Source organism: Sinohyriopsis cumingii, chromosome 2 (assembly GCF_028554795.1).
Source record: "Sinohyriopsis cumingii isolate HCF-2022 chromosome 2, ASM2855479v2, whole genome shotgun sequence".
Lineage (NCBI taxonomy): Eukaryota > Metazoa > Mollusca > Bivalvia > Unionida > Unionidae > Sinohyriopsis > Sinohyriopsis cumingii.
In genome coordinates, this window is record NC_142962.1 from 14217070 (window position 1) to 14240173 (window position 23104).

General features: G+C 33.5%; 1 protein-coding gene across 4 annotated transcripts in view; it reads right to left on the reverse strand.

Annotated features, from left to right (window-relative positions):
* Window positions 1-6217: 6217 nt before the first annotated feature.
* Window positions 6218-23104, reverse strand: part of LOC149804363 (alpha-(1,6)-fucosyltransferase-like) — a 156829-nt gene continuing 139942 nt past the window's right edge. For all 4 annotated transcript variants that reach the window (XM_089939453.1, XM_089939425.1, XM_089939435.1 and 1 more), the window contains one exon: window positions 6218-21269. In XM_089939453.1, the coding sequence (XP_089795579.1) occupies window positions 20946-21269 (324 nt within the window). In that variant the 3' untranslated portion in view covers window positions 6218-20945. The remainder of the gene's footprint in view (window positions 21270-23104) is intronic.

The window sequence follows — 23104 nt, forward strand, 5'->3', positions numbered from 1 at the left end:
TCCTTCTATGAAACATAAAAGTGTATATTTGAATAAAACTAGTTTTCCTTCTATGAAACATAAAAGTGTATATGTGAGTGAAACTAGTGTTTTCTTTCTATGAAACATAAAAGTGTATATGTGAGTAAAACTAGTGTTTTCCTTCTATGAAGCATAAAAGTGTATATGTGAGTAAAACTAGTGTTTTCCTTCTATGAAGCATAAAAGTGTATATGTGAGTAAAACTAGTGTTTTCCTTCTATGAAGCATAAAAGTGTATATGTGAGTAAAACTAGTTTTCCTTCTATGAAGCATAAAAGTGTATACGTGAGTAAAACTAGTGTTTTCTTTCTATGAAACATAAAAGTGTATATGTGAGTGAAACTAGTGTTTTCTTTCTATGAAGCATAAAAGTGTATATGTGAGTAAAACTAGTTTTCCTTCTATGAAACATAAAAGTGTATATGTGAGTGAAACTAGTGTTTTCTTTCTATGAAGCATAAAAGTGTATATGTGAGTAAAACTAGTTTTTCTTCTATGAAGCATAAAAGTGTATATGTGAGTAAAACTAGTGTTTTCCTTCTATGAAGCATAAAAGTGTATATGTGAGTAAAACTAGTTTTCCTTCTATGAAGCATAAAAGTGTATACGTGAGTAAAACTAGTGTTTTCTTTCTATGAAACATAAAAGTATGAGTAAAACAAGTGTTTTCTCTCCATAATGGATACAAATGAAGCATAAAAGTGTATGTGTAGGTAAAACTACTGTTTTCTTTCTTAACATGAAGCATGAAAGTATACGTTTGAGTAAAACTTCATTGATTTGAAATTTTAAATCAGTCTGAAACTTATTTTTTGACTGAACTTTAATGATAGAGGAAACTCAATTATCAAAATATTCCTAAAAGATTGGTTTCCATTGACAAGTCATTCAATTATCAAAATATTCCTCAAAAATTGGTTTCCATTGACAAGTCATTCAATTATCAACCAAGAAAAATAATTTTTATAGTTCAGTGCTCGAGTCAATTTGTTATTAAAAGCTGTAATATCAAGCCACATATAAGCAAATGGAATTCAAGAAATGTGTGTAAATATTATTGAGAAATATGCTTGTATGTATATTTATGCAAGTATTTCTATTTATTTTTTTGTATAATTTGTTTTATGTTGACAAGCACTAAAAATCTTTTTTGACCTGGATCTACTTTGTTTACGTGTCTATTTGAAATAAATATTAGTTCTTACATTCAGTGTTTTTGTTGGTTATTAAAGCTCCACTGGACAAAGTTGGCAGAGGCCTATAGTAACCAGCTCTGGTCATCAGTCCTTCTGTTCATCCTTTTGTTTGTCAACAATTTGTTTTCTGCAAGATAAGTCTTGGATTTGAACCAAGTTTGGTATGCAACTTTGTACTGAAGTATACTAGAAAACCTTTGATTTCCAACATTCCATGAGGACATTTACTGGAGATATGCCCCCTAATTTCCTGTCCTCCTGGTTTTGGTTTCTGCAGCGTTACATTACATAGGACTGTTGAAATTCAACCAAATCTGACATGCAGCATTTCATTACATAGGTCTGTTGGATTTCATCCAAATCTGACATACAGCATTACATTATATAGGGCTGTTGGATTTCAACCAAATCTGACATATAGCATTTCGTTACATAGGACTGTAGGATTTCAACCAAATCTGACATGCAGCTTTAAATTATATAAGGCTATTGGATTTCAACCAAATATGACAGCATTTCATTACGTAGAACTGTTGGATTTTGACCAAATCTGACATGCAGCATTACATTATACAGGGCTGTTGGATTTCAACCAAATCTAACATAATTACATTACATAGGACTGTTGGATCCCAACCAATTTTGACATACAGCATTGCATTACACAGGACTACTGGATTTCAACCAAATATGACACAGCATTAAATTACATAGGACTGTTGGATTTCAACCAAATATGACACATCATTACATTACACAGGACTAGGATTTCAACCAAATCTGACATGCATTACATTACACAGGACTATAGATTTCAACCAAATCTGACATGCAGCATAACATTATATAGGAATGTTGGATTTCAACCAAATATGACAGCATTACATTACATATGAATACTGGATTTCAGCCAAATCTGACATGCAGCATAATATTACATAGTATTATTGGATTTCAACCAAATCTGACATGCTGCATCGCATTACATAGGACTGCTAGATTTCAACCAAATCTGACATGCAGCATTACATTACATAGGACTGCTAGATTTCAACCAAATCTGACATGCTGCATTGCATTACATAGGACTGCTAGATTTCAACCAAATCTGACATGCAGCATTACATTACATAGGACTGCTAGATTTCAACCAAATCTGACATGCTGCATTGCATTACATAGGACTGTCGGATTTCAACCAAATCTGACACAGCATTCAATTACATAGGACTGTTGGATTTCAACCAAATATGACAGCATTACATTACATAGGAATACTGGATTTCAACCAAATCTGACCCAGCATTACGTTACGTAGGACTGCTGGATTCAACCAACTCTGACATACAGCTGTATACTGAGGAGTTCTTGAAACTTACTTTCCAGTCTTCCTCATTATCATTTACAAGAATGTTATTTCCAGTCTTCCTCATTATCATTTACAAGAATGTTATTTCCAGTCTTCCTTATTATGACCAAAGTTGTATAAGGCTGAACTGACCAAAGTAACACAATCAGCAATCACAAGTACCGGATTTCTATTGAAGAAGAAGTGGGGGTGAGAATTTGGAAAACATCCATTTCAGTGCAAGTTTATGGGGTTCAGGAAGGCCATGCCAAAACTGGGTAACTGGGTCATATCCTTCTAGGTCAGCATCATGACAAATCTGGGTAACTGGGTCATTTTCTTTTTGAAGCTGTTTCAGCACATTTAGTTATTGTATGGTCTGTGGCGAGGGGCAATCCTTCATTTAGTAATCGTTATCCAATTATATTGTGTGTGTTAGTGAAGTGGGTGTTGGTATGTTATATATATATATATATATATATATATATATATATATATATATATATATATATATATATATGGATTGTGAGAGAACAGACAGATGTAATTACCAGATGGAGACTTAAGAGGGAGATAGAGATAGTAAAATATAGACATAGAGACAGGGATAGAGAACTGAGTGTTAGGAGATACATGATATGAAAACTCCATAAGGGACTTACTAGAGGATGATAGAGTGATATATATCATTAGAGCAAACAAATATATCAAGAAACCATGTAGATAAGCTGAGGTGTATTTCTTGGAGAGGTAGACACACCTTTAGTACCGGTATGTTTGTTTATAGATATAAACCATAGTTTGCTAAAATGACTTTTTTAAATATTATACCACTGAGGTCTCTCCTGTCCTCAAAGGTAAAACCCAGCAAGTTAAGACAACAAAAGTCCAACAGGGTCAGATGTGGTAGAGAACCACAGGACACATCATTATCATTTACAAGAATGTAATTTCCAGTCTTCCTCATTATTATTTATAAGAGTTGCTGTCCCTGATTACTTCCACTCACTTGGTCATTTGGTTTCAGCAGCATAAATATACTTGCTTATAAGTTGAATCAAACTGCAAACACAGATTCTGATCTGCCATAGCACAATGCGTCTGCAGATCAGCATCTATGTTGCTTGTTCTACTGATTATTCCTAGTAAACTGCACAGACCCAGATCTGCTGGCACATTTTGTGATGGCAGATTTGGGTCTGTGATGCTTGCAATTGGACTTAACTTATAAGCAAGTACACATGGAGTAAAAGCCATTAGATTTCAACCATAGGCATACTGAGGACCTTGAATGAACTGGCATTTCAGCATTCTACATACTCATTTGGAGGAGTTTTGTTCTGATTGTCCACTCATCTAAGTTTGGTTTTGCAACACAATTCCTCTGCTGAAGGCCTTGCACTGTGGTGCACATTGGCTAGTAGCTCTGGTTCATTTACTAGTGCATCACCATGGATAGTAGCTCTGGTTCATTTCCTAGTTCATCACAAATGCTTGTAGCTCTGGTTCACTGACTAGTGCATTGCTATGGCTTGTAGCTCTGGTTCATTTACTAGTGCATCGCCATGGCTTGTAGCTCTGGTTCATTTACTAGTACATCACTATTGCTTGTAGCTCTGGTTCATTTACTAGTGCATCACCATGGCTCGTAGCTCTGGTTCATTTACTAGTGCATCGCCATGGCTTGTAGCTCTGGTTCATTTACTATTGCATTGCTATGGCTTGTAGCTCTGGTTCATTTACTAGTGCATCACGATGGCTTGTAGCTCTGGTTCATTTACTATTGCATTGCTATGGCTTGTAGGTCTGATTCATTTACTATTGCATTGCTATGGCTTGTAGCTCTGATTCATTTACTAGTGCATTGCCATGGCTTGTAGCTCTGGTTCATTTACTATTGCATTGCTATCGCTTGTAGCTCTGATTCATTGTTCATTTACTAGTGCATTGCCATGGTTTTTCGGGGCCCTGAGTGGCCGAGTGGTCTAAAGCGCTCTTCGTTACGGATCACTGCCATCTCACCTCTGTCTGCGGCGGTTCGAGTCTAAGATTCAGCCAATGTGGGCATGTGAGAAAGCTTGCCAGTAGCTTCTCGTGGGTCGGTGGTTCTTTCCGGGGTTTTCCGGGTTCTTCCTCCACCATTAATACTGGCCGCCATGTATAGCCTATCGTGTGCTGAAAAATGGCGTTAAACCCCACAACAACCACAAAGCCATGGTTTTCAGCTCTGGTTCATATACTAGTGCATTGCGATGGCTTGTAGCTCTGGTTCAATTACTAGTGCATTGCGATGGCTTGTAGCTCTGGTTCATTTACTAGCGCATCGCCATGGCTTGTAGCTCAGGTTCATTTACTATTGCATTGCTATGGCTTGTAGCTCTGATTCATTTTCTAGTGCATTACCTTGGCTTGTAGCTCTGGTTCATTTTCTAGTGCATTACCTTGGCTTGTAGCTCTGGTTCATTTTATAGTGCATCACCATGGCTTGTAGCTCTGGTTCATTTTCTAGTGCATCACCTTGGATAGTAGCTCTGGTTGATTTACTAGTTCATCAGTGGAGCAAACACAATGATACCATTGACAAATCTCTGTTTTATCATTGTTTACAGATTTTTTGTCACTAATAGTTTAATAATAATAATGAAAAACAACCGATTCCTGCTAGGTCTAGAGCTAACAAATGATTTTGAGAAAATTCTACTTAGATATGTTCAGACATGCATTTTATCTATCTATATCTGTGTATGTGTGTGTGAATGATACTACTTACATAGATATAAATAGCAACAGGTAGAAGTATATATTTTAAACAAAAGTGAAAACTATCATAAAATGATACTTTTTTGTGGGAGTGTCTTATGATTAATCTAGAAATGTATTCATTGAACATGAATGCCCATCCACCTTCTTTATGTATGAGAATGGTCACTAGCCCAAGAAATGTACATCACAATTATCAGCTTTTTGTAGTGTGGTGTTGGACTCGTCAAGATGCATCCACAATGAAAGCCAACTGCAGTTAAAATTGCACTCCCCCGACCTAAATGCACAATTTTACGAAGGTTGTTGATGCATGAAATAGAGGTTACAGTCACCAAATTTTGGTGGGATGACACAAGACTGACCAAGATGAATCCATATTCAAAACTGCATGCCTCTTTGGCCAACAACAACTTGGAAATGGATCTAAATGCAAAATTTCCGCATGATGTGACAAACAGACATGTGGGCAGATGTGCCTAAATGCAAAATTTCCCCATGCTGTGACAAATGGACACAAGGATAGATGGGCCTAAATGCAAAACTTTGTCATGATGTGACAAACAGACATGTGGACAAATGGACCTAAATGCAAAATTTCCAGATGATATGACAGTGGACAGATTGATAAGGTTAGCACTAAGTGTCCTACATTCATAGCGAGATAGAATGGAGTAAATGAAAAACGAAGTTTTTGCTTGTTAGCAAAACTTTGTTATTTTCCTTGATTTCATTAACACTGGATTACAAAATTAAACTGTGTATATGAGAAAATTCATACCAAATACCAGCTTTTATCATTTGTATTCACTGAAAACTGTTCATAGTGTACATATTTACCACAATGTCTCCATGCTTAAAATGTATTGAAGTGCAAAGAAAATAAGAAGTGTCAATTTATAGCAAATGTTTTATTATGATTGATCAAACTTACAAAATTTCAGTAAAAATGTTATGACTTTAGTTACCAACATAAAATACTGCAATCTACATATTAAACAGATCAGCTGTAGCTTGATGTACAAGATGTAGGTCGATGCCATTTACTTGAAATGAGAAACACTACAAACATCAAAGGCCCTGAACTGTCAGGGCATTTTGCTATTTTAATTCAGATTTTGGCAGCTGAGTATGTATCATCTTTGGTAGCCAAGGTTAAGATATATTAACCTATATACACCTTGATGGATCGATCTGACGTTTCAGTGCTTAGGGTCTGTGAATTTCACTGGATAAAGCAAGCCACTGCATCCAATCAAACTTAAGTTGTTCAAAGTTGAACACTGTTCCTTGATGATCAAGACAAGGGGAGCACACAACTGAAATGGACTCATAAATAAGTGATTTTCTACTGCCAATCCGTGTTTGCATAAATATATCTCTTCCCTCAAATACACCTGTAATGGTTTCTTTCCAGTATGTGGTCAGACTTTTCAGTGTTAAGTTTACAAAGTATCTTTTTGAAGTCCACTGTCTCCACCATTTTCAGCCGATGTACAATGCACTACTGTTACATCCTATTGGTTAGTTGGCATTGCATACTAAGGGAGGCAACTTGTAAAATCCAAAAGAAGTTGCTAGTTCAAAGCAATGAAATATTGGATACATCAGCCAAGGCATAGATAGGTTAATATTTAGTTTATTTGATGACTACTGTGCTAGTTAACAGCTGCTAAAGGTTCATACAGCAAATAACAGACTGAAAAAAAAAAGGCTACAGAAAATTTTACTTTGTTTCATTGGAAATTGGAAATGTTGCAAGATTAAAATTAATCATGCATTTTAGTCAAAGTTTTTCAGATCATATGACATGAAAATGACAGGAACATTGATTAACAAACCTGTAACTATTCTTGTATTATCTGAGATTTGGTAAAATGTCGGGCTGTAAATATTCATTCATGGTGAGTAATTAGGTATCTGTTACTTGTATACTAATATTGATTACTTTTGAAAATTAAAAATCAAAATGAAGTTATAACATACAACAAATAATTTCATAACAGTTAACCTACATCTAAAATCCTGGCATTGATTAAAAGAAATAAATATTTTAAATTAGATAAAATTATATTGCATATGAACACAAATACAAAATTGCTGACTAGGGTGCAAAAGCTACAAAAATTACAACTTAAAAACAAAAATCAACAATATGACCAGACATTACATGGAAACCTGGGCATATATTCTTAAAGCTTTTTTGAGTGTAAAGTCAGGAACAAAAGTCCCAAAAATTGAACAGTCTTTGAATTATGATGAAGTTAGAATACAAAGATTTTGTTAACTGGAGTCCTCCTCAACTACTATTATTTCCATACTTAAATGTTTTTCAGTCATCACTACTGATTAAAGGGGCCTGACTTTTAGTGTCAAAGTTGAAGGAATACAGGACCTCAGAATATAATGGTAGGGATTGTGCTGGATCCCTAACAAGACCCTGTGCATCATAGTGTTGAAAATTGGTATTGGTGTAATTGGTGAGACAAAAGCAAAACAGCCACAACATTGCATCCTACACCTTCAGTGAGATATATTTTGTACACATTGCTATCTAGTAAAATCCTAAATAATTTGCACGAATTATATAATTTAGTTTCAAATTGTAAAAATTTTAAAAGATAAATAATATCAACATTACTGGCATTATTCAAATTCAAAGCTACTTTATAATTCCTGTTTCAGTCCCATTTATGGGACCCTAATTGAAAGGACAGAACATACTCGAGTTTCTGTTAAATAATTTAGTCCTTATAAATTTATTCCAGCAAGGTTTTATTCTCCTTGGGTCCTTTTCTGCATGAGGAATAACTTTCTGTTTAAAAGACACTGCTGTGACAATGTTTATGTTATTACAATGAAAGGGCTTTTAAAACCTCATTTTATTGAATGTGATTTGATTTATGACATTTTAAAATTATTTTAGTGATGACAAGTGTCATTATGCTGGCCTATTGTCCTTTACAATGCTTTTTCCGACATTTTTTAAAACTTAGGGTATGATGTATAGGTAAACAGTACATCTGAAATTAAATAATTAAAACACTGGTTTCATTGATAACATAATGGACATATTGTATCTGCCCAGCTATCCACATACATATATACTAATGTGTAACCAATCAGAAATACTGCAACAGTAGAGTACTATCCGATGGACACTCATTATGGCAGTACTATATAATATTAACTTGCAAGGTGAAACTATTGGAAACTATTAGTTTTAAGCCAATAAAAACTAATATTACACCAAAAGTACTTGATGATCAAGCATAAACTCAAGCTCCATTGCCTCAAATTCACCAAACAAAAATCTCTGAGGTAGCCCCCAAAATCTGTGATGTTAGCTATGAACACAAAAGAATGCCCATTTACCACTGATAACATGGACCCAACTACAAACACTACGGACTCAGATTTCTGCTATCACACTAGCAAATCAAAGTAGTGTCCCCCACAATAAGGAACCTTAGTATAACATTGTTATAAGGCAGGCACAGTAACAGATTTCAATAAATTATTTAAATCAATACTGTGTATGGATACTCCAGTGTAAGGAAACCATGCACACAAGATCATACACTTCTATGGCACTCTTGAACAGTTTTATTTTGAGGTATCACTGCATATGTTCTTTCCTTCCATGATTTTAATCTGCTGGTGTATTATGAGTTGTCAGATCAGATGGGGTTTTTTTCAGTACGGTACCATAGTTTGCCATTCATCACTATTATGTTATTCAGGTATGGTACCATAGTTTGCCATTCATCACTATTATGTTATTTAGGTATGGTACCATAGTTTGCCATTCATCACTATTACGTTATTATGTTATTCAAGTATGGTACCATAGTTTGCCATTCATCACTATTACGTTATTCAAGTATGGTACCATAGTTTGCCATTCATCACTATTATATTATTCAAGTATGGTACCATAGTTTGCCATTCATCACTATTATGTTATTCAAGTATGGTACCATAGTTTGCCATTCATCACTATTATGTTATTCAGGTATGGTACCATAGTTTGCCATTCATCACTATTATGTTATTCAGGTATGGTACCATAGTTTGCCATTCATCACTATTATGTTATTCAGGTATGGTACCATAGTTTGCCATTCATCACTATTATGTTATTCAGGTATGGTACCATAGTTTGCCATTCATCACTATTATGTTATTCAGGTATGGTACCATAGTTTGCCATTCATCACTATTATGTTATTCAGGTATGGTACCATAGTTTGCCATTCATCACTATTATGTTATTCAGGTATGGTACCATAGTTTGCCATTCATCACTATTACGTTATTATGTTATTCAAGTATGGTACCATAGTTTGCCATTCATCACAATTACGTTATTCAAGTATGGTAACATAGTTTGCCATTCATCACTATTATGTTATTCAAGTATGGTACCATAGTTTGCCATTCAGCATTATGTTTTTTGAGTACGGTACCATAGTTTGCCATTCTGGGTCATAGTTGTTAGCAAGGACTAATTTTATAGAGTGAATATTTGGTTACATAAACTAACATCCGAAAATAAGCCAATATTACTTGAAAATGATTTAAGCCTGGACCTGTTTCAGAAAAATCAGGATAAATCCACAGCATATTTTTTCAGAACAAAGTTTAGTGCTGTTCATTCCAGAACACAGTTTAGTGCTGTTCATTCCCTTTCCATTAAACCAACCTCTGCTTTTCTTAAATATAATGGGTGGAAATGACATTTGGTTAATTCATACTCGCACAGTCATCTACATGATAGCATTCTGTAAATCATTTAAGAATGATGCCAAAGTCATTATTTTTTCCACATTTTTGAACCACCAGTAAGGTTCATATTTCTTCTTAGCGAATTCAGTCTAATTCTGAATGTAAATAAAACACGCCTAATTTTTTTCAAAGCTTCAACTAGTCAACAGCACTGGCTGTGCTAAAACATAAGTTACTTGACTCTGGTTCTTAAAAGTTGTCACTGCATATTTTAAAAATGCACTGAACTAACATGCTTTTAAAACCAAACCTTACTTTCACATGTTTTTTGGTGACAGACTGAAAGTCTGCAGTGGTGTAGTTATCTGTATGCACATATGCAGCTGTGTACATGCAGATCTACAAAATTTTAATGGGAAGCATGCTTCTTGATACCATATTCATATCTTTTTAAAATATTATGCATACACATCATTAGAAGCCTAGTTACATCTCTGATCTTGTTATCATTGTGACATCAGCACCTATCCATATTATGTAGCGGCATAACTAAGTAATTCAAAGACCTTGCATTCTACGATATTACAATCAAAAGCTAATATTCATGACATACCAACCTGGCCCCAGTTTCACAAACAAAAGTCTTAAAATAATGTCAAGACCAGAGACATCTGATTGGTTCATTTAAAATCAGACTTAAATTTCAGCCAATCATGTCAATGGCATCTTTTAAATTACAAGTCCAGATTTAGGTTCTTCTGGTGAAATCCAACTTCTCCAACACAAGTCTTATATCTAGAATTAAGACATCTGATTGGTCAATTTGAAGTCAAACAAATTTCAGTCAATTAGATTGCTGGATTTTACACTTAAATTTAGATCAAGACTTAGTTTTGTTGATGAAAGTGAAACCGAGCAGAGTAGTACACTATGTTGCTTGCTCTGAGCAGTTCATAAACTTGTTTTATATATTTTATACCTAATAAGAAAATCATGTGCAATGTTCTGTATATGCAAACAGGTTATGAAACTGACCTATCCTGGTCTTGCCCTCTAATGCTCACGAACAGTGTAAATAGTTTATTGCACGTAGGGAAAACATTTCAGGATTTCTCTTTAACAAGCTCTTTTAACAGATTAATAAAGAAAACACAATGCATCATTAGTTTCTGGTTTTAAAATGAATAATCTCTGAATCAAAGTAATGCAAACCAACATGCAAAATGTCCAGAATGAGTTAATAAAAATTACAAGATTACATAGCATTATTTCAGCGTTATGGGCAAGTATCCATTTGTTTCTTTAATTTTCTTGTCGTTTCTCATTTTTTATATATCTTATTAGCATTATTAAAAAGTCAACTGAATATATATATATATATATATATATATATATATATATATATATATATATATATATATATATAGTACTTATTAAACTGCAAAAGAATTCTACATGTGTTGAGATAGTTTCATGACCTGACCTGAACCTGTGAATATACAAAAAAGAATGAATAAAAGGATTTCAGCTTCAATAGAAAGAATGATATACCCAATGAAAAATGTAGGTACAGGTAAGAATGTTCAGAATGTAAGCACACTATAAATGACATTCTAAGATAATAACTGAATGAAACCAAAAGTCCTACATACAATGATAATACCATGAACTGTATAACTTTATAAATCTTCAGTACCTTAGCTTGACCTCTTCATTAGAGAGAAACTACAATTCAGCTTTATTTTAACCATATTAGTTGACCAATTTATGAATGTGGATTTAAACAAAATTGACAACACAGGTGAAGATTGCATGGAGCTATAAAGTCATTCTTTAACTTCTGTAAGACTACACTGAGATGCAATGTAACTGGCTTTGACATTCTGTAAGACTACAATGAGATGCAATGTAACTGCTTTGAATCAGTGAGATAGTTTTACTGGCTTCTAATCAGTGAGATAGAGTGTACTTGGATTTAAATTGTGAGATATAGTGTTATTGGCTTCAAATCAGTGAGATAGAGTGTAAATGGCTTTAAATCAGTGAGATATGGTTTAATTTACTTTAAAACAGTGAGATAATGTAACTGCTTTTAAATCAGTGAGGTAGTGTTATTGGTTTCAAATCAGTGAGATTGACATATAATCAGTGAAATGGTGTAACTTGCTTCAAATCAGTGAGATAGTGTAAATGACTTCAAATCAGTAAGGTCAAGTGTAATTTACATCTAATCAGTGAGATGGTGTAATTGTTTTCAAATTGGTGAGTTAGTGTAATTTGCATCTAATCAGTGAGATGGTGTAATTGTTTTCAAATTGGTGAGTTAGTGTAATTTGCATCTAATCAGTGAGATGGTGTAATTGTTTTCAAATTGGTGAGTTAGTGTAATTTGCATCTAATCAGTGAGATGGTGTAATTGGTTTCAAATTGGTGAGTTAGTGTAATTTGCATCTAATCAGTGAGATGGTGTAATTGTTTTCAAATTGGTGAGTTAGTGTAATTTGCATCTAATCAGTGAGATGGTGTAATTGGTTTCAAATTGGTGAGTTAGTGTAATTTGCATCTAATCAGTGAGATGGTGTAATTGGTTTCAAATTGGTGAGTTAGTGTAATTTGCATCTAATCAGTGAGATGGTGTAATTGGTTTCAAATTGGTGAGTTAGTGTAATTTGCATCTAATCAGTGAGATGGTGTAATTGTTTTCAAATTGGTGAGTTAGTGTAATTTGCATCTAATCAGTGAGATGGTGTAATTGTTTTCAAATTGGTGAGTTAGTGTAATTTGCATCTAATCAGTGAGATGGTGTAATTGTTTTCAAATTGGTGAGTTAGTGTAATTTGCATCTAATCAGTGAGATGGTGTAATTGTTTTCAAATTGGTGAGTTAGTGTAATTTGCATCTAATCAGTGAGATGGTGTAATTGGTTTCAAATTGGTGAGTTAGTGTAATTTGCATCTAATCAGTGAGATGGTGTAATTGGTTTCAAATTGGTGAGTTAGTGTAATTTGCATCTAATCAGTGAGATGGTGTAATTGGTTTCAAATTGGTGAGTTAGTGTAATTTGCATCTAATCAGTGAGATGGTGTAATTGGTTTCAAATTGGTGAGTTAGTGTAATTTGCATCTAATCAGTGAGATGGTGTAATTGTTTTCAAATTGGTGAGTTAGTGTAATTTGTATCTAATCAGTGAGATGGTGTAATTGGTTTCAAATTGGTGAGTTAGTGTAATTTGCATCTAATCAGTGAGATGGTGTAATTGGTTTCAAATTGGTGAGTTAGTGTAATTTGCATCTAATCAGTGAGATGGTGTAATTGGTTTCAAATTGGTGAGTTAGTGTAATTTGCTTCAAATCAATGAGATAGTGTAACTGGCTTCAAATAAGTGAGATACAGTGTAATTAACTTCAAATCAGTGAGATACAGTGTTACTGGCTTCAAACCAGTTTGAACATATGTTATATGGTTAAATAAAGGCATCAATGAAAATAAACATATTAAGCATATGTTAAAAAAAAAAACCCACAAAAATACAGGTTCCTTCCTAATTTCTTGCAACAAAAATAACCACGCATGAAGGAATATGCGCACATTACATGCAATAAAAACAGAAACTCGTGTCATAAATGCAAGACTTCTTATATGAGTGAATCTAGCCCATAATTATATCTTTAAGGTTCACAAAAGTTGACATGTCACTCTTCACTGGAAAGTTAGGAATGGTTCTTAACACACAAGATAATCCACCCAAATCTTCAGAAATTTGAATGGATAATGTCAAAATCAATGAAATAAATTTTTAACATATCAAATCAATAGTATTTCTTTTCAACTATTTAAGACCAATTTACTAGTAAGTAAATAAAGTGATGACTTTTAATTTCAACTATAGATCCTGGAAATGTCACTCAAACTTGGGTTAATTACAATGTAATTGGTGTAACTGAGTAATTAATTACAATTACACTGTATTTATAATTGTAACTGTAACTGAATATCACCAATATGATGTAACTGTAATTGTATTTCTAATTTAAAGTCTAGGTTTCCGTAATTGCTCAATTACAAACCATATTAGAAAAGCAAAGATAAATGTGTTTTTCATTCCAAACAAATTATAAAAATTGAAATAATATACATATTTATCTTATACAATATTTCAAATATAATCATTTTCATGTCAATATATATATATATATATATATATTCATATACCAGATCAGATGCATAAAATACTGAAACCAATATTATTTCTCTCTTTTTGTGTCTCTTTATGAGGAAAAAGTAATTCTATTTGCTAAAGACAAAAATAATTGTAACTGTAACTGAACAGTCATAACTTTGAGTAATTGAAATTGTAACTGTAATTGACATCTGCAAGCACATCATAATTTTAATTGTAACTGATGAAAGTAATTGAACCCAAGTATGAAGTGTACATCAAACAAGTTACTTGTGGTACACTATACATCAAACATGTTACCTGCAATGGTAAACAATATTGGCTTGTAATGTTTTAATTTAACATGTACCATTTTCAAGACGTTAGCTAACAAAATCTTGTAAAATTTAGCAATAATAAAAAGATTTAATTTCTAACAAAATTTTTCAATTACGAAAAAGCACAAATCAGAAATGACTTATATTAAAGTTCACTGCTGAATAAGAACAATTAATATGTAATTCTGAATAATTTGTTAACTGACAAGATATTAACATAATGTACAATGGCGTTATGCAGAACTTCCATCCTGAATGGAATGAAAGTCAGGATGCCAGAGGAAATAAATTGGGGTTTGGAGAAGAAAAATATCAGGATCAAAGTTTGTGACAATATATTTAAAAAGGAACTGACATCTCAGCCATTTTATGCTACTTACTTAATGTAAAAATGTTTGCTACACTCACACCATGAAATGCTATCATTTTTTCAATTTTCAACTTTTATGCGGATATTTAGTTTTAATTCAATTAACACACTAAATATCAGCATAAAAGATGAAAATGGAAGTATTATAGTAAATGACAACAAATGTACATCGATTCCCATGAATGGAAGGTCGCTGTATCCTGCACCCTGTTAGTGCATTTTTATTACTTTTCCACTCTTACTAGGGACCACCTCTCGCAGAATCATCTTTTCATTACAGATGGAGTAACTTTATAACATCAAAATGGGTTTATTATGACCAGTTGTCTGTCTAAATTGGATATCCAATAAAACAGGCTTTACTGCACTTTACAGAAAATTCCACCAATAATTACTAATACTTGCAAAACAGGTCAAGGTTAGTCCACTGGAAAAGCTGATGAAAAACTAAAAGTACATTACTTTTCATACAATCCTTCAACATGATTGTCAAATTTACAAGAACACACATATCCAAATCACTCTGACTAGATATAAATTTATCACATACATATACCAACTACCATATTTACTGGCATACATATACTTAGCTATGAAATGCACTGACCCAGATTTTGCCTTCCTTAATGTGTTCATACAGTCCCCATGATTTCCTTGCTTGATGTGCCAACACAGACCCAGAATTTTTCTGACTTAATGTGACAGCAGATCAAGGTCCATTGAAAGCACAAGTTTAATGCACCACACTGACCCTGATCTGTTAATGTATTATGGAACAGTCTGTAGTGTTTGAATGTGGGTGCATATTGTATCAATTATGGTAAAGCATGGCCATTATACAACACAGATCCTGACTGGGTCTTAGCTTTTCAAAATTTGGTGTGTTAACTGTACATAAATATGGTGAAACACAGTCTAGGAGTACTATATCATACAACACAAACTCACATATACACACCCACTTACACAATTTTTAACTGCAGACTGGGTGTGTGCTGTCTTAGGTTGGATGTGTGTTATACATAAATCTGGTAAAACAAGTCCTAAGAGCACTACAACATAAATACAAACTCATACAAAAACACACATTACACAGCCACACACAGTATCAACATGTTTACTGGTTAATTTGGCAGTCATCAGAGATTAATAAAATTATAACAATATAAAAATCAAACATAATCAGTTGATCTAACTAACATTAGTCTGGGGCAAGTCAAATTTTGATTCCAGAAGAACTCACAACTAAACTTAATAACTAGCATAGATGAAAGTAAAATCAGAAATAGAAATTAGCAAGTTATAATTCTACATAAAAGTGCTGTGTACCTACATATTCTATCATGCCGCATATGACAAGTTGAAAATTGTGTGAGATAAGTAAAGGTTTCTGTTACTTATCCTGAAATTTATTCAGAATAATAAGGAAAAATTCATATTTTTATTAAAGTTTATGAAAATTCTGATTCTAGACAGGTAGAAAATGTAAGATATTTCCAGCCTTGATCTTGGACAAGTAATCATTATCATATATACTTGCTTATGAGTCCAACCTGCAAACTGCACAGACCCAAATCTGCTGTTGCATACTGTGCTGGCAGATCTGGTTCTGTGCAGTTTGTTGTGAGTAATTAGAAGAACAAACAATATAGACCCTGATTTGCATGTGCATTATGTTATGGCAGATCAAGGTCTTTGCTGTTTGCAGTTTGACTCGACTTATAAGTGAGCATGTATGGTATCCATGCAGAGTATTTACTTAGTACAAAAAGTGATATAAATCCGGTGATAAATTAGCTGAAAAACTGCACGAAGTAGCACACCTAAATAAAGGTACATATCATATAAACTCACTTATAAGTCTAACATTTTTACTAAAAATTTGACTCATGCAGAGTAGGGTTGTCTTGTAAACACAACATACAAACAATCTGATAAATCTGAGGGTAGTGTTGGAAACTCTAGATGTTTACAGTACATAAAAAATAATGTCAATTCAAATATTTTTCTCTTCTGATGCCTTGGTTCCCATTCAGAAATGTGTGCGTGGTATGTACTGTTTATCTGCTTCATGATGGTATTCATGACAAAATACTTGTATCAACATTTATTTAAATTCAACAATTTAACAATTTTACTGGTAAATTAAATATAAACCACCGCAAAATGAAGTGTCCATCTATGTTGTTTACCATGATGGTTTACTTCTATTTTCGTGCAAGTCCTAACAACATGTATTAATATTTGTTTTCCTGTAAAATCACTGTTTGACTGATGCAATAAAAGTTTATTTAATTTGTATTTTCCTTTTTTATAAGTCAAGATTTAATTCCTAAGTTATATTTCCCAAGTTTTCTGACTCTGCACATAGCCTGAGAAGTCCTTGGCTTGGAAAGGCAGTACTCCCCCTTGTTTTCAAGTTGACAGTCCTTTTGATTGAGCTGCTAATTTAATAATATGTACTTGTTCAGTGCCAAGTAGAGTTCTACATCTTCCAGTGAATGTTTGACCGTAATGTCTCGTTTTCACACATGACAACCCATTGATGGAGCAGCGACTTTGATACTTGCTCAGTGCCAATTAACTAAGCATGGTTATTTAAAATCCCTGTGATCCTGTTGCACAATTGACATGTGTTCAGCTTTAGCCTTTAATAGATTTTACACTGTGTTACTTACTGAGCCCAAGCTCAGTCTCCATATAAGCACCTGAATATGATAGTGAAGCAAAAGAAATGGAGTTGGATATTTATGACGACTAGACGACAACTTACAATGACTAGAAGACCATGCAGTATTCAGAACTTTATCAGACAATGTATTATATGACATTAGATCTGGTATATTATATTGTGAATCATAAAAATGTGGACTTATCACAGTTTATTTGTAAGATGTGTGGAATTAACATATGGGATATTGTGACTCAGATAATTCTGAACTATTTTTACACTGGTATGTGACCTATAATTGAATTAATGGATTTATCATATAAATGGATAGAAAATGTCAATCATTGTGGATTTTTGTAGATTGAACTAGAACAAACAGAAAGCTGTCAATTTACATGTGACATACTTCACTAAATAATACAAGTGTATGTTACAGTGTTTTCTCATTATTTTTTCCATCACATTCATCCATTGATGCTGTCTAGTTGGGCTTGTTTACTTTTCCAAAGTACAACTCTGACTCACTTTCAACAAATCACCCCTTCAGATGGATCTGATGTGCAAAATATCAAAATACTTATCAGCGGGTCAAAGAAAAATTGGCTTATTGTAGCCCTAAAAACAAGGTGTGTGTGTGTGTGCTTAAATGAGTTGACTTATATATGAGTATATATGGTAATAAGCGTTAACACATTGCCTCTAATTCAAATGGAAGTCTCTGGTAAGCTGCTGATATACCCATTCTTCAATATTAAGTTGTCAGACTTGCCAACGCTAATAAGACCTTCTCAGTAGGCCAGTTTACATTTTCCCATAATTAAGACCAACTTTCAGTAGAGTGTAACAAAATGTCATGTATGCTGTTCAGAAGTGTCATCCTGGAGTGAAAACAACAATATGTAAAATGTTCATCAAGTACGCTTACATCTTAATGACCTCCACCTTAACGACCTCCAAGTTCAGCTTCAGAAACTGCAGTTACAAAGTCTGTGGCACTCAACCTGATGTAATCCTTGTTTTTTTCTTTTTAAATTTCATGTATTAGCATTAGTCATCTCCCCCTCTGTCAGAAATACTTCAACTGACATGACAGGATGAAGTAAGAATAATCATAATGATCATACACAATTTTGGTGTGCTGATTTGACTGGAGTAAGTAATTTTTCCAATGGTCACACCATGGTAACCAAGCTTGCACCCTTCTGGTCATCGCATGCCAATCACTGAACCAGCCAAGCTCCTCACTTTCAAGTGACAGTGAAATGCTTTTTCTGAAACAACGTTTGCAAGTTAGTATGAAGTAGTAAGGACAAAGTTCTTATAAAAAGGAAAACTATACTTGCACATGCTCAATCAAATCAATAAACCTTCATGTACCAAGAAAACTACCAAAACTGATCAACCTGAGATTATTTTGTATAAGACCAGGACCACTAATTCTTCAATGACCTGGCCACCAGTCTTTAATTGCTGTGAACAGTAGACACTGTACTTATTACTACAAACAAGACCAGGCAAATGATTTATAAGGGCTTTTCCATTTAAACATACATAGTACCCAGAGATGGCATTTAAAAAATATATATCCTAGGGTACTCTGAATAGTAAATGACTTCATATGAAAACAATACAAAATTATAAATTGCATTTACAGGTGGCTGCTCCACGTTGAAAGTGCCCTCCCTGGACCTTAAGTATGTTTTACTGAAACAGCCCTAATATCACGGTGAGAATTTATCTTTTATACTTTCATGAGACTTTTATCAGCACTTTCAACACAAAACAGATTCTCACAGTGCATTTTTATGAAAAAGTTTGCTTTTTTTTTCTGGCAGGAGAAAATTATCCTGCACCTACCTGACGTGAGACAAGTAGCTTACACTATAGTCTGACAATACAAACCCGTTTGTTTGTATCCCCCCACCGATTTAAATGATGGAAACCTTTAATGTGACAAAAAGTGCAAGGAACTTAGTCAATTCATTCACTGATTTATAGTTTTTAATCTGACTGTGAGTAGAGTGGCCCTAACACCGTCATCATATGCACGTTTAATGCTTAACAGAAGTCTTCAGTTAACAGACAGACATGCTCAGATCCATTTCCAGTTTCTGTACAAGTCCATTTTCAGCAAAGGTGTGTATCGCGACTACAGATGTACATACATAAGTCGTCTGCTTCCTATATTTACAATGTCGAAATCAAGCAAAGGAAAATAATGACAACTACAAATTTGCTTTTCATGTGGATTTAACAAGTGGTTTAATTTCTATTTTCATCTATGCAAAGGGACATAATTCCAAACTCTCAACGTTATGTAATTTACGGAATTATCCGGCAGTTGACAAACAGGATGAACTACGTCATTATGTTGTCTGATGGAAATAAACTAGCCTATAGTGTACGCAATATGGCGCCGTGTTAGTATGGAAAGTCCGTTAAGCATGAAGTGGTGCAGGGGATGCCAGCATTAGTGCCATTCTGGTCACAGTCAGGTTAGAAATTATAAATCAATGATTCAATTGACTTAGTTCTGTGCACTTTTTATCACATTAAACGTTCTTGTTTTTTAAATCGGTGGGGGGGTACAAACAAACGGGGATGTAGAGTCAGACTATAGTACCCTGCTATATATTTTTCTCTTGTTTGAAACACCGTTTTGATCGTTCAGAAAAACTGCACTAAGTTCAATCCAGATGTAGATGTGTTGTGTTTTAGGTCATCTAGTGTATTAATAATTTTATTTTCCCAACCATTAACAATGACACTAATGAAAAATGAATTAGCAGTGTAAACCCTATGAATACTTGTCCAAGCTGCAATATTAAGGTTATTATCAAGCACATATACCATAGCAAAAATTATGTGCAAACTCTTCATTATTTTGTTATGTGGGAGTGAAGAATTTTGTCTTCAATAGTTTTTGCAAGCGAAGGTTTGTTGCATGTAGCAACAATATAAAAGTGCTTACACTGAACTGTTCCATTTAACGACAATGCACTTAATGACTTGGCAAATGAATTATCAAAACATAGCACTCAGATTTTTCAAAAAGCAATAGATCCATCAATAGATCATAACTAAGAAAAAAAACCATCAAGCTAATGGGCATGACTGCATCATCTGCTAGCTATATAAAATGAAAATTAGCAGTTTTTTTGTTACTTTCTTTTTATCTATATTTATTTATTTTGTGTGTCTGTATTTGAAATACTTCAACTTTATGCTGTACTGTGATAGAAACAGTAAGGTAATTTATGAAAAATATCACTGCACATTTTTTTTACAAGATGTTGCTTACCTTATAAAACTAAAAGGTGTACAAAAAATTCTAAATAATATATCTGGATTTCATCACCTAGGATGTTCTACTTCTTCGTAAGCCGGTAACTTGGCACGCAAAACTTTATTTTGAACTTTATATGATGGGAAAAGCCCGTTTTTCCCTGTCCGTCTGTTTACTCCTTTGGAATATCCATCCCAATGGTTTCCAGCGATACCAATTAAGTCTTTTGGTTGTAGCTCAATTTCGCTGTCATCTTTTGGCACATTTGACTCAATCACCTCCATATTGTGGGCATTTTGGCCACCAAAGTAATAAATATCATCCAGAGACTTGAAGTAGGAAGAAGCATCCCCATGCATAGTCTGCATTATTTCATATGCAACACGGCAAACCTGTCAAAACATTCAAAGTCTGAATTGACTTGTGAAAACAATCAGTAGGAATGTACCTCTCAAAGCAATCAGTCTTTATATACTGTCAAAACAATTAGTCGGAATGTACCTGTCTAAGTAAACACAGTCTCAATATACCCGTTGAAACAATCAAAGTCTGAAAGTACCTGTCAAAACAATCACTGTATATACCTGTCAAAAAAATAAAATTATGAATGTACCAATGAAAACAATTAGTCTGCATATACCTGTTAAAACAATCAGTCTCAATGTCCCTGTCAAAACAATCAATCTGAACATACCAGTCAAAACAATCAAATTATCAATGTACCTGTTAAAACAATCCAAGTCTGAATGTACTTTTTAAAACAATCAGCTGGAATGTACCTGTCAAAACAATCACAGTCTGTATATACCTGTCAAGACAATCACAGTTTATATATACCTGTCAAAACAATCAGTCTGTATATACCTGTCAAAACAATCACAGTCTGTATATACCTGTCAAGACAATATCAGGCAAAACAATCAGTCTGTATATACCTTCCACACAATCATAGTTTGTGTATACCTGTAAAAAAAAGTCAGTATATACATACCTGTCAAAACAGTCACAGTCTGTATATACCTGTCAAAACAATCAGTTTGTATATACCTGACAAAACAATCAAATTTATGAATGTACCTGTCAAAATATTACTGTGTCAATACTGAAAAGTAAAAGATCGATCAGCTAAATGAAGTTTGCTTAGTGTAAATATTGAAATGCAATATGGTTGCCATGCCATTATAGTGTACTTAATGTTTGGTTTAATGTAGTCAAGCAGGAGCCATAACTCTGTCCAATCTAAAAGAGAAAATGCAAAAAACTGATTTTGCTAAAAGTCTTTCCAATATAAATTTTCACTTCTAATTCAATTTCAATCCCAAAAGTCATTTTCAATATTACTGAGCAAAAGCACACAGTTCTGATGAAATGTAATGAAGACATGGATTTAATGGAGGACACAGGCAACACTACATATCCCCTCCACAGAGAATAAAAACAAGCAAATGTATATTGAAAATGTAACAAGTTTAAAGTCTGTTGATAAAAAGGGTTAAATGTGAGATTATTTTCTGTCTTCATTCCAGCAAGGTTCTTACACTGCATTGTGATTCTGTTTATCCATACAACTTTATTTATGGACCATTTGTATCTGAAGTACAAAAATCTAGCAATTAGTTTAAAAAGTATGAAAATCTAACATTTTATTTAAAAAGTATAAAAATGTAATCTTTAGTTTCAAAATTATACAAATCTAATCTTTTGTTTATAAAGTATGAAACTGTTTTCTTTGAAAGGTATGAAAATCTACAAAATATGAGCGTAATGATGATAAAGGATAAATAATTTTTCAATGTTTTGTACATGTATTATGCAATTGTTTTATGCAACTAGACTGAGACTGATGTCATATTTCTAACTTGACAAAGAAACACAAATCAATCAATAAAAAGATCAATGCATAGTTAGAAACAAGAAAATTTTTCAGATTTCATAATATGGTATAATTCTGTAAGGCTGTAAAACTAACTAATGAGGTTCTGTGTTATTAAGATTCTCAGTATAGAGCACTCTTATAACATAAGCATGCATGGATCCCTTTTGGGATGAATGTAATTCTGATACCAAACCTACCTCAGTGTAAGACAACCTCATTTACAACATGGTACACTTTTACAGCCTGCCAGAACAGCACTAACGTGAGAGATCACTACTATGTCTAATGTACTTCCATAAAACATCACCTCACTTACAACACTGTAGACTTTCACATGCCCCAGAACAGCAC